The sequence below is a fragment of the Bactrocera oleae genome, chromosome 4 (assembly GCF_042242935.1).
Source record: "Bactrocera oleae isolate idBacOlea1 chromosome 4, idBacOlea1, whole genome shotgun sequence".
Classification (NCBI taxonomy): Eukaryota; Metazoa; Arthropoda; class Insecta; order Diptera; family Tephritidae; genus Bactrocera; species Bactrocera oleae.
The window spans coordinates 69,401,459-69,415,042 of record NC_091538.1 but is presented as its reverse complement, the minus strand read 5'-3'; the positions used below and the strand labels follow the sequence as shown (position 1 = coordinate 69,415,042).

Below are 13,584 nucleotides of genomic sequence, written 5' to 3'. Positions count from 1 at the left end.
AAAAACAACAACAGCGCAACACCGCCAACGGCTCACCCAACACCCCTAACTGCATGAATATTAACGGTACACGCTTTTGAAAATATTTTCGCAGCTGTTACGTGTTTTCGGTAAGCGAACATTGTCTATTCTCATTTCCACGCATTCTCCCCAGCAAAATAAAGAAGCCTTAGAAAAGATCGATAGAAACACGTTTGTTTGTTTGTGTGTGTGTGTGCTTTGAAACCTTTTTTGCTTGAGGTGCTTGAGTCACTTGTGTGTGTAGGCGTTCACTAGAATCGTAGGCGAATTTATTTTTCCGCAACGAAATTAACGCAGCAACCGTAGAAAGCGAGTTTTGCGTTGCAGCAGGTGCCAGGTAAAGGGCCAAAACGTAAGACAAAGCGCACTTCGTGCATTCGCCCACGTAAATTAGTTTTTCACTCATTTGAATTTTTATTGAGCTTTGCGGAGCCGCATTAGAAACCACAAATCGTCATTCTCGACTTTTGCCCAACGCAAATATCCAAAATCGCGATTTGTGGTTTCATATGCGAACTCCAAAGGTTTAATTGAAATAAATTTAGATTTTTTCTTCTAAATTTTCGCTTGCAATAAAGTGACTCCGAGGAATTTCTCAAATTCAGTTTAAAGTGCGGTTACTTTGAAACACACAACTGGAACCACAGCCAAGGACAGGCATTGAATAATTCGAAGTTGAGCAGCAGCCGCCTTTAAAATAGCATGGATGTGAACGAATACCGACGACGGGGTGAGTAATAAAATGAAATTTATATATTTTTAAGCCAATCTAAATGAAACTACAAACAGTTACATTAAATGGTGTGAATGTAAAATTGCTTAGGAGCAGCTAGGAAAAGAGTTTGCACACAAACCCCCATTAACTACTTGTAAGTCCGCTCTGTGGGTGTTCATATATAAAAAATGCATTTACTGCATCAACATTCGGAAGACACAGCTAGCGCAGCAGCAGATCCCGTTAGTCCAATTTTATTCGCATATAAATTTCAACTTAATTTAATTTGCCAATCCTTCGGAAAATGCAATAAAAATAACAATAACATATGTACAGTGTGAAAACCAATGGAAATCAAAATGTACGTGTGTGTGTGTGGGTGTTTGTGTCAGCTTTGCGTCTCATGTAAAATCATTTGGACATTTGCATTCCATAGTCTAAACTTTTCGTTTCGCTCGCACATAATCAGATTTTCAGAATTTCTTCTGACATTTGGTTTGCCTTCTCCACTTTTCCACTTTCACCCATCCCTTGTCGCTCGGTTCGGTTTTGCTTTGCATTCTGTCTTGTTAGCCAGTTTAGCGAAAAGTACGTTTCAGCATTTTTTGATTTTTTCCGCTTTTATCCCTTTCGCAGCAATTCGCATTGTCCAACATTTATTTTGAAATACGACTGAAACCCCATGAATCATTGCGAAATTTAAACTCAATGCAAATAAGCTGACTCTTTACAACGTCATATGACTAATGGAATAAAGTGAAAGTATCTCTTTTTTGTTTAATCTTAATTTTTTGATTTGTTAAGCGCGCATTACTATGCAGTGCGAGCTCGTTTATAAAGTCTTTAAATGTTGTTGTGAAATGCCAGCATTAAACGTACCCCATAAATCTTCTTTGGAGTGCCACTTTTTAAGGTCCGAGCTCACATATATTATAAAAAATTAAGCAAAGTAATTGTATTAGCATATACGAAATATGACATATTTGAGAAAAACGCGAAGATTCTACAGTGTAGGTCCTTGTGAGTCAAAAGCTTAGATATTCAACAAATTTTTGGCAGACTATAAACGCTTTGTTGATTTTGAAAGTTTTTTCGTTCAATACTGAGAAGTGTACATATTTAAATATCACAATAGACCTGCGTTCTCAGCTGTTCAAGTAGAATCCGTTTTTGGATCGACATTTTTCATCTAACCCAACCTAACCTACCTTAGTTTCTAGTATTACTACACCCTGAGAACTGACTGAAAAAGTGATAAGCCTAACATCTTAGGTTTTTCGACACTGGAATGTATTGACGGCATTAAAATAATATATGGCTTTAGTTATCTATATCTCACGTTTTATAAATGTGATCAGATTACACTATAGTATGGCGTAAGAAATATAAGATTTTACACTAAATGAACTTCTCAAATAATTTTGTGATTGCTTGACTCGGTATTGTTTGAGCACGCTCAAAGATGCACACCACGAAAGAGAAAATATACCATAATTTACAGTTCTTCTTCGACAAAAGAAGTCGAATCGCGGTTAGCCAACACAAAGAACAACCTAGCCAGGATTAACTCTCAAATTTTTTGTCAAGTGTTTGGTAGCATCAGGAATTATGTACTATGAGCTACTCCCCTACAGCCGCATTCCTAATTCGGAGCTTGGTCTCATGCATCCATCTAATAGTCCAAACCTGGCATCAAGTGATTACTATCAGTTCCTGTCTATGACAAATGATTTTGCTGGTGAAAAATTCACCTCAAGATTCTAGCGATATTATCGAAAACGCTAAACATTTACTTAAAAGCAAAAGTTCGTGAGATCCCTCTCTGCCGACCTATTGATTTATTAAATAAATATAATGTTCAACTTTTAAAAAGTAGATCGCACAATCTCAGAGCAATTTTATAAAACTTGAGAGTCGATGTCTGGGAAGCCAGCTTACTTAAAATCAAATTCGTCACAAATAATTGTCACGTGACTAAAAAAATAAAAATTTACTTTCTAAAGATAAAAATCAAGCGTATGACATTCTCATTCGACTTACGTTCTAATCAAACGTTATTAACTTTGATTTTATATATTTAAAAAAAAAAAACCAATTCGTTGTATTCTTGTCAGGCAAAGAGATGGTGGACTATATTGCCGATTATTTAGAAAACATTCGTGATCGTCGCGTGTTTCCCGATGTCAAACCCGGGTACATGCGCGGTCTGTTGCCCGAGTTTGCACCGGTCGAAGGTGAAAATTGGGATGCCATATTCGCCGATGTGGAACGCGTCATTATGCCAGGCATAACACATTGGCAAAGTCCACACATGCATGCTTACTTTCCAGCGCTGAATTCATTTCCTTCACTTCTCGGCGATATGTTAGCCGATGCGATTAACTGTTTAGGTTTCACTTGGGCCAGTTCACCCGCTTGCACGGAACTCGAAGTGATTGTGATGAATTGGTTGGGCAAAATGATTGGTTTGCCTGATGATTTCTTGCATTTGCATAATAAAAGTCCAGGCGGTGGTGTCATACAGACGACGGCAAGTGAAGCTACACTGGTGTGTCTGCTGGCGGGACGCACGCGAGCCATACAACGCTTTCACGAACGTCATCCCGGCTTTCAGGATGCGGAAATCAATGCGCGACTAGTTGCCTATTGTTCTGATCAGGCACACTCAAGCGTGGAGAAGGCAGCGCTAATAGGTAAGTATTCCGCTCAGCTGAAATTTTAATCAGCTTATGAGCTATACACACTCTCACGCCTGTTTCGTGTTCTCTCTTTCTTTCTTTAATTAATTCACAGGGCTTGTACGTATGCGTTTCATTGAGGCCGACGACAGCTTGGCGATGCGTGGCAAGGCGTTGCGCGAGGCCATCGAGGATGACATTAAGCAAGGACTCGTGCCGTTTTGGGTAAGTCTCCAACAAAAAATTAACAAATTATTTATATCCTATTAAAATTGATTCAGCAAAAGAGCTTAGCTATTAAATTCCGTCACTTCGCCCAGTAAGTACGGTGACTATTCCTCTTCACCAATGTCCATTAAAATAGACGCGGCTGCTCTTAGCTGATTGCCTGTTACCCCTTTGCGTGGGATCCCATGGGGACCAATTAATATTGAAAAGTCCACGTGAAGTAGATGAATTCACCGCTAAGTCACTTGTCGGCAGGCGGCACATGTCATGTGTCATACAAATTGCTTCGTATTTTGTTACAATGACTCCAAAGAGGATTAAGTCTTACATTTGCTGCCAGCAAAGTAATCACAGTGTTTTGCGCATTTCGGAATCAGCGAAGAATCATTAGAATGGGCATTGGTGAAAGAGAGATGGCAAACAATAAACAAAAAAATAAGCAACTGGTACTTTTGAGAGAAATAGTGCCCTCATAATTCAAAGGAAAGGGAAATGTGCGAGTGTGCTGAAGCGGCCTAGTTTCGTATTTAAGCAAATTGAGCAACGTAGTCTGCTCAAATGGGGAATGGAATAAATAGAATAAATGTATATATCGAGGAACGATTACCTGAGTTCTTTAGTGATCAGAATGAAAGTATATAATGAAATATCTCAAAGTTTCGGATATGAATTTTTTTTTATTCCGATTGTTAGTGAACACCTAATACTTGTTTAGGATATCTAAATTCTTATTATCATATCTTAAGTATTTTACAACGAATTTTTCTTATTAGATTATATACTACTATAATTTGATAGTAGTTTGGTGGAGATTCTCTTTTATTTCTGTCGAGTTTTTTATATTTATGGATTTTATAAAATTTAAACTTTCTCCGTATGAACCTAGGTTTTATAAAACTTTTTTTACATCAGACATGAAATTTTCACCATCATTACACATCAGTAGCCCTGTTTCTCTTTAGCGATGATTTTATCTAAGGATACCACTCTTCCAGATCTATAAAATTGACTGAGAGACAGTACTTTTATTTTTCATATCTCGAAGATATTTTATTTTCCTCCACTCTTTCTTTTTTTGCATCCTGCTTCGAAAATAATTTTTCAGGTTTGCGCCACGTTGGGTACCACAGGTTCCTGTTCCTTCGACAATTTGGAAGAGGTACGCACCCATTAACTTCTCACAATTTGAAAGCCATCAAAAATATTTACTATATTTTTACTGCACACAGATTGGCATAGTGTGTCGCGATTTCAATATTTGGCTCCATGTCGATAGCGCTTACGCAGGTAGCGCTTTTATTTGCCCTGAATTCCGCACCTGGCTGCGTGGCATTGAGAAAGCAGATTCGATTGCGTTCAATCCATCTAAGTGGCTCATGGTGCATTTTGACGCGACGGCATTATGGTAAGCGATATTTCGATCTAAGAACACTATTTACAGCACATTTTTCGTTTCACTGCAACAATCACATTAGGATTAAGGACAGCACCGCCGTGCATCGCACCTTCAATGTGGAACCACTTTACTTACAGCATGAAAACTCGGGTGTCTCCATTGATTACATGCATTGGCAGATACCGTTAAGTAGACGCTTTCGCGCTTTGAAAGTTTTCTTCGTATTGCGTTCGTTCGGCATTAAAGGTCTGCAAAAGCACATACGCGAAGGTGTACGATTGGCGCAAAAGTTCGAAGCGCTTGTATTGGCCGACCACCGTTTCGAGATACCAGCTAAACGGCACTTGGGTAAGGCGTGGATATTGAAATTATAGTAATGGCAATAATAGTGTGACTGCTTAAAAACTCCAGGCATGGTGGTGTTTCGCATTAAAGGTGACAATGAGATTACCGAACGTCTCTTGAAGCGTCTCAATCATCGCGGTAATCTGCATTGTATACCATCCTCTTTGAAAGGCAAATATGTCATACGGTTCACGGTGACCTCTACGAATACAACTGTTGACGATATTGTTAAGGATTGGAATGAGATAAGACGCGTGGCGTCCATGATACTTGATGAAATGAATATTACAATATCGAGTAGAAATAAAGTTTACCTAAAAGGTAAGTTTAGCATTCTAATTCCCCTTTTTTTAATAGCTAACAGTATTATAAGAGCATAATCTGATGAATTCTTCGACTTAAGTAAAACAGCAGAAGTGTGTGTGAATATATGAAGAACTTAGGTATGAAGTTTGGCGATGTATTGCGAAGATTCTTTAAATAAGCGCCTAAAACTATGCAACTTTCAGCTAACACTATGATAAACTGTAAGAAGAGCGGACTTACAAAGAACTGTGCTTTATTGGAAAATAACTTTCAAATTTAGGGCTTTTTTATAAAAAGTGATATGGGCTGTTAGAAATAGAGTCGCTTCTTCTGACAGCTAGATTTCACTAATAACTCAAAATTTAAGGTGATTATGTATCTTTGCTTCACCTAGCTTAACTCCTTCAGCTGGGTGAAGCAAAGACTTTCAATGCACCGCAGCGTGAGCGCGCAAACCGATTCGATAGAATTTTTTCCTAGATTGCTTCAATCATACCACGAACATAAAGTTTGATCTCCCTATGTCAATTAGTGTGAGCTTGACGCGAGAAATTTGTCTGGCGACTTTTACTATGGAAAAAGAAATCGAACAACGAATTTGCTTGAAATTTTGTGTTTCCAATGGAATCACGGCTACGCAATCAATGAAAATGTTGCAGAAGTGTTTGTGGGAGTCTACTTTATCGCAAACTTGGGCTTATGAATATGACGTTGAAACTATTAGACAGTCTAGCGAATGGTGAACCGAAACCAAAAAAACTACCAATAATCCAGGTGCTGCTAATCGTTTTCTTTGATTACCGTAAGTTCATTTCACAGAGTCAAACGCTCAATGAGGAATACTACTTGACCGTTTTAAGGAGTCTAAATGAAGTAATTCGGCGTAAACGACCGGATTTTTGGGCAGCAATTTATTGAAACGAGAGTCATCGCTAAAAAAATCCGCTTCTGGGAACGAGTCATGAGTTCATTGAAAATCGTTCGCTGAAGGCATTGAAGGCTTAATTTGGTGGCAAACAATTCTTATTGTATTAAAACACGTAAAAATATTGTCAGTCCGGTTAAATTTTGATCATATGGTATGAAATTCTTTAATGGACATATTAATTCCAAGAAATATAAGTGTAAGGATATTTTTTTGTTACGTTATTATACATAGCAAATATACATATAAAAAACACCCAACTATCTTAACACCTTTTACATAACCTTTGTAACTTCACAGATACCAAGGATAAAAGCGAAGCTTTCGGCTCCAGTCTATTGCTCTCAAACTCACCACTCTCTCCCAAAATCGTCAACGGTTCTTTTGCGGCAATATTTGACGCCGACGAATTTTTGGCTAAAACCTATGCTGGCGTACGTATTGCTGTAAGTTTCAACGAATTTCATATTTACCAGCACAAACCCTAATAGTTTTTCATATTCACCACTTGTTTAATTTGCACAGCACCAAGAATCACCATCGATGCGGCGACGAGTGCGCGGTATTCTTATGTCTGGTAAAAATAAGTGGACCTTGTGCATTTTTATTTACATATATGGGTTACCATCTATAATATTATGAAATAACGATATATCTCGTCTCATTATAAACAGGCAAGCAATTCTCACTAGACTCCCATATGGATGTGGTTGTGCAGAACTCTTTCGATTCGGGTACAAATAATTCTAGCACCGAAGCAAATGGCACTACAACACCAGTTAAAAAGAATAAAAATCCAAGCTCGATATGCGAAGATAGTGAAGAGTCCGCGGAAGGTATGCCGTCAAGGTAGAGTAGTCAGCTAATCGCTTCTGCAAATGCTAAATGTTGTATTGTATTTATATTTGTTGTTGCTATTGTTTTTATTTTTCGTAAAGCTTCACCTGCAACGGAGTGTAGTGAAAGCCAGGCTTGATAAATACATTGATATATAAGTATTTTAAGTCAATATCGGAAAGGGTGTAGGAAGTTTCTATGGGCCCCAAAGGGAAAACTTGAAAGAAAACAATAAAAATCAGTTTTTTCATATTAATTGAAGAATATTGCTATAACTTTTACATCATAATCTCACGCTATGTGCACCCTTTACCGATCACTTGTACACTGTATTCGTGAGGTATTTACTTTTATCAACGCACCTTGCTCAAATAGATTATCCAACGGTTAAACGTACCGCAACGCCGCCCGCCTTCTCCACGATGAAGATCGCGGCTGAATATCTGAGCCAAAATTTGATATTTTCTACAAAGAACCTCGCATCGCCACGTCGCAAAAGCACCGCCACGCAAACACCACAACATCACTACAAACCATTGCATGCCACCTTAGATGAAGTCTCCGATGAGACATCCGAGGACTTGCTGTCGGAAAAAAGTGTACTGGATAGCGCGAATGTGCAGCTGGTGGCCGCAAAATGCAAACTGCTCTTGGCAAACACACTACCAACACTTGCCACAACCTCCTCCACGGCGCCTGCCTCGCTGCGCACAACGCCATCCCCGCCTTTGTTAGTACCGCCTCAACAGCGCGCAGGCAATAATAATTTCACACAGCAAATGCAAGCGATTAGTAACGCGGCAAGCGTTTCAACGCGCACGATAATTCGCGCCAATACAATGCAAGAGATCTATCATGGTAAGCGTTACCTCGACACGGGCTTGGCTGTGGGTCCCTCCAACAATTACTTCTCCAATACTATAATCAATGCAAACACGCCGAGCGGCGGCACCACACCGACTACACCAAGCGCCGAAACACCGGACGCTGAGTCGCAATGGAGCGCGCTATTTCACAGTTTCGATACCGCGCCCGCACCTACAGTGCGCGGTGTGAGCTATTTGAGCGGTCGTCTTCTCAATATGGATAGCGTTTCGGCGCGCTCCACTTCAACGCTACCAAGTATTGACGAAAGCGCTTCCGAATGCATGTCCATCTCTTCGACGTCCACGCCTGCTGACACATTCAGTATGTCTGCGCAATTGTTTTCGAATCGGCACAATGTAACACGATTTTACAGCGCACCTAACGCGCGGCCGGGAGCGCAGGTGTTAGCGACACCAGCGACAATGACAAGCACGTTGGCGTCGTTTTCGTTAAACGCAGCGACACTCTCCGAGGACGAGACAGACGCGGATGCGTGGCAAGTGGCGCGTTGTGGCAGTTCGGAGGACTATTCCATCACTTCATCGGGTGCACAATCGCGTTCTTCGTCGTTAGATCTGGTTTGATTTTGGCTGAAAGTGAGCTAATGTGATAGTTGAGGTGAGTATGTATACATACATACAGTGGTTGTTAGGGTTTTAGTTTATGATGAGCTGGGTCTTAGTTTGAGATGAAAATATAGAAGCAAAGTAATATATATAATATAACGGAAACGCTAATGGTATGGAACGAATTTGGAAAACTAGACACTAAAGCTAATGAATTACATGGAATTTGCAAATATACATACGTACTATATTCAAGATTTACTATAAAGAGATATGAAAAAAATTTAAATAAAAAGGTATAAAATGTTAGATTATTAGTAAAGCCTTATATTTTTTGTTTATATTTTAATTACGTTGATTTTATACATTTTACAAAAATATTTCTTTAAATAATTGAAATTTATTTAAAAAAATATTTTTAAAAAATCTTTCAACATAAAAATTATTTTGTTAATTTTTTGTTACCTTTTTATTTATAATTTATTTGCTATTTCGGCATAACTTGAAATAATGTTTTCAAAGTAGGATTTTTTTTTTAAATTTTTTAAATATATTTTTATGATTTTTAAAATTTTTTTACCATTTTTAAATATTTTTTTTTTTTTTTTTTATTATTATTTATGTCTGTATTTTAGTTATTTTCTTATATTTTATTTTTTCTTCCAAATAAAATTGGTAAAAAAAGAATACGAAAAAATTAATATTTCCTAAAGAGTAGCGTTCTTCTGCTGTGCTAGCAATAAATAGTGCATAAAAATCTACTAGAAACGTAGCAAAAATCCAAAAAAATATAAACGTATTTAATTATTAAATCTATACTTACATATATACTATATCTTCTTTATTATATAAGCATATATAGCAAACTCCAAAAATACATATATATATATATGTTGGGGAAATTAAAAAAAAAACCAAAGTAAATTGAATATAAAAAAGTATTTAATATGGTTCGGATGAAATAAATGTGCGTTGGACTTACTACTGAAAAGAGAAAATGCAAGCTTGCTCACTTACTATATCTTACTATAGCCAAATATGGTACCATCTTATTGAAGATGCTATATAATATAACCAAAAATACATAAATATAACCAAATATTATCTATATTATCTATATCAAGTATATCTTACTCAATTGTTGGGGTGTGTCCCCCCCCAAAAGTTATTAACATATATGAAAATCACTGACTAATAATGAACAATTTTTCTGGCAACTAACAACATAGCCAATGCGAACACTGAGAATAAGGCTAGAATTAAGGGGAACAATATATATTATACGTATTAATCAAAATATTTATGCTTGCTATGATTATAACCAAATATAAATAAATTATATATATATATATATATGTATATTAAAATATATAAGAATAGTCTGCATGCTGCATACATATGTGCGCTAGGCAGAGTTGTAGATCGTACGAGTTATATTTACATAAATTCACAAACGAACATAAAAACTTATAAAAAAAAAGATAAATGTGTAATGAAAATGTTGGAATTGTGGATGGAAAACTCGGAAGTTAAGCTTATAGGTACATAGTTAAAGAAAGCTAAAGGAGAAGAAGAGCGCGTAATAAAATATTAAAATAATGCTTAAATATTTAAAAACCAAAGCAAAAAACAAAACAAAAAAAATTTCCAACATGTTAAAGGACAATCTGTGCTAATTTCTAATTGTGTAACAGTTTACAACACTGCAAATGTCAAAAAAAAAAATTAACTGTGTTTTTAAATGGAGTTACTCACATTATAATACAATGTCTGTCTAATTACAAAAATTAACCTAAATGAATCGAAAATAAATGTTCCGGTGTTATCCAACACTGTTTAAATGAAAATCTTTCAAAGATCTTTTATTCACCACACACATGCATACATTAACAGTTACATAATATTCATACTTTTACTAAACAAAGAAATTATTGCAATTTTATCAAAACTTCTCACAAAATTTGGAATTTGCACAATTTACAGATAAATTGGTGCCACATTGTCACTGCCGTCGTTATATAGCGCGAGGTCGTCAGAAAGCGATCTGTTCGATGCGCCAGTATAGTTTCCACAACTGATTTTGCAAAATAGGAAAATTTTTCATTAAAAATTTGTATACGATTTTCAACGCATTGCATTTCTGATACTCACCATGAATCACCGTAGAAGGATAGGCCACTGCCGCCTGCCAACTCATATATTTTGGCAATCAGTAAGAAGGACATGATCAATAGGATTGTTAGATCGTGATAGAGTATAAGCGCGGCTAGCAGATAATCATTTAGACGCATTTCCGCGTAACGGTAACCATTTATAGTTTGCGCATGGTACATGAGGAACTGAAAGGATGGCAAAGAAATGAGTATAATAGTCGTAGTGTTGTATAGTAAAAAATTCAAACCAATAACAGTTTTTAAAACTGACCATCAGCACCGTTATTATTATGATCGTTGAATATATGAAAAAGGCTATTTTAAGGCCCGCCAAAAGCTGCAGCATTACGAAGAATACCGAGGTAATAAAAAATATTACAGCAGCTACAAACAATATTACAACATCCAGTGTTAAATCGTGCTGAAAGAAAACATAAATGCGTAAGTTGTGCATACATTATATAATATTCAAAGAGTATTTTTTTTTAACCAGGAAAAGGTGAAATCTCACAGAAAACTTTTGCCTCGGGGATTAATGGCTTAAGTTTGGGTATTCCAGGAGTGATATGAACATACATTAACAAAACGAACTGTCAATATATGTTCATAGCGATTGTAGAAAGATCCCTTCTTTCGTTGAATATGTCATGAAATAATGCATTTTTCGTCGATAACAGTAATTGCACGTAATTGTACTCATATATGAATACACCCGGGGCAAGCTAGAAGGAAAAGGAAAGGGGAACTACAACTTGTCATATTTTTGATTAAAATTAAGTCGATACAATCTATTTCGCGTCATGTTACGTCATAAACGAAACGAACTGTCAAATTTTTTCAAGAACTTATGAATTTTTCCGCGTATGAAAGTACTCGTGATTGTAGTAATCTTTATAGCTATCAATACGATATAACCAGGCAAGCTCGAAAGAAAATTTGAGCATGATTCTGACTCGTCGGTTTGTGGGTTAAATTTCATGCCTATGCAAAGGTTATTTTCTACATCGCCCATAAATGTAAATGTATATATTAGTACTCTCTCAAAGTAACGCGGCACTTACACGAATGTATACACCGATCATTATGAAGGCAATGCCCAAGATAGACACGAACAGCAGGGTTATGCCGAAAAGCGCCAGAGTTGGTTCGACAATAGCGCGTGAAATGCCCCAAGTTGTCATGAGGACCTATAAATAATTTGTATTTTAATTTGTGGTACGAAGAACTTCGTTAAATACTTACAATGACAATTGTTATCAACCAATTGACGGGCTTCGCAAAGCGCAGATTTTCGAAGAATACGAAAGATGTCACCAACAACATGCCGATAAGAAGCGCAATTATTGAGATATATGAAGAGTCAATGATAAAATTGCGTAATCCATCACTAAAATGCAAACAAACGAGAAAGACGTTGAGCTCAATGAGAACGTTATAGTCAAAGAAACACTCACAGCGTAATCATTAAGATCCATTGTACGATTGAGATGCAAAAGAAGATCACTGTTAAACTATAGGCAATGCAAGCGAATCGTGAGCGATCTTGTCGGTACTGATATAAACGCGGTGTTCTGCTATCATCATCCGCCATTCTGCCATTTGGCACACCAAATACACACCGTAATTTGGTTAATGAATTTAGTAAAGTATTACTAAATGTTGAGATTTTTAACGTTTCGTAATTTTGTTTGAATTTATTTTTTCCGTTTTTTATTTACACTAAATAAACTTGTAATTTTCAAAACAATGAAATTTTCTTCTTCCACACAAAACGTAAACATATATTTTTTTTTGGAATACTTCAATAATCAAAAACGAAAAAGAAGCACTGATTAAATAAAATAAAGTGGGAGAATTCACAATATTTATTAGCACTTAAAAAACGGACAAGGTTTCCTAACTATTCACTGATGAACATAATCATCTCCCCCACTTGCTTGGACCTGTTATCAGCACTCAAAATGAAGGATCTGAAAAGTTTTAGATTGTAGTTTTCATTACTGCTTGGGCGCTTTCCACAATATCTCTGATGATTAATAACTTTATTCGAACAACACATTTTCTATATTTTTGGAGTTGTGTAGGCTTTTTTGTGTGATCTCAGAAGCTTCCAACTGCCACAGAATATACACGTATACTGATCTTTTAGAAACACTGACATTGGGGTGATAATTTTTAATATGTATGGGTTTCAAACTATGATGAACTAACATAGCAATATTTAAGTTTCCAAATTTCTATAAAGGTTTTGGAAAACCCCATATTGTTCCAGATCTAGAGCAGGTCTCAAAACAATCTACTTCAAAAATCATTAACTAGTTTTGATCTGTTTTGTTTTCGGCGACTCAGACTTCTACAAATCTATATAAACCTTGTAAGTTCTAGAAAGTTATTTAAATATATTAAAGACCCATTTTATAAGAAAAATCAAATCTAAAAGACGCTGCGCCAATATCTGTGTAACATTATCAAATATGTACAGGGTGGAGCATTTTATATATACCATATATACATATATTTATATATGTGTGGTGTGGCCACACCAAT

The 13,584-nt window shown here is 36.4% G+C and overlaps 2 protein-coding genes across 5 annotated transcripts; one reads left to right on the top strand and one right to left on the bottom strand.

The window, feature by feature from the left end:
- Hdc (histidine decarboxylase) lies at nucleotides 1-10,731 on the top strand. 4 transcript variants are annotated; one of them, XM_036370174.2, is made up of 12 exons: nucleotides 1-110; nucleotides 600-751; nucleotides 2,851-3,429; nucleotides 3,530-3,639; nucleotides 4,748-4,801; nucleotides 4,872-5,047; nucleotides 5,118-5,386; nucleotides 5,450-5,704; nucleotides 6,915-7,060; nucleotides 7,140-7,191; nucleotides 7,289-7,450; nucleotides 7,827-10,731. In XM_036370174.2, the coding sequence occupies exons 2-12, from the start codon at nucleotides 724-726 to the stop codon at nucleotides 8,900-8,902; spliced, it is 2,907 nt and encodes a 968-aa protein (XP_036226067.2). In that variant the 5' UTR covers nucleotides 1-110; nucleotides 600-723; the 3' UTR covers nucleotides 8,903-10,731. The 4 variants fall into 4 exon arrangements, with proteins under 4 accessions (XP_036226067.2, XP_014086987.2, XP_069964350.1 ...); XM_014231512.3 differs by lacking the exon at nucleotides 1-110 and adding an exon at nucleotides 356-373; XM_070108249.1 differs by lacking the exon at nucleotides 1-110 and adding an exon at nucleotides 811-890 and having other exon boundaries at nucleotides 425-751.
- On the bottom strand, nucleotides 10,713-12,827 carry LOC106615355 (uncharacterized). Its single transcript, XM_014231539.3, has 6 exons — nucleotides 12,492-12,827; nucleotides 12,280-12,424; nucleotides 12,099-12,224; nucleotides 11,309-11,458; nucleotides 11,036-11,223; nucleotides 10,713-10,958 (listed from the first exon to the last, which is right to left on the bottom strand). Exons 1-6 carry the CDS (start codon nucleotides 12,626-12,628, stop codon nucleotides 10,862-10,864), a joined length of 843 nt encoding a protein of 280 aa, XP_014087014.2. The 5' UTR covers nucleotides 12,629-12,827; the 3' UTR covers nucleotides 10,713-10,861.
- Between the last annotated feature and the right edge of the window lie 757 nt (nucleotides 12,828-13,584).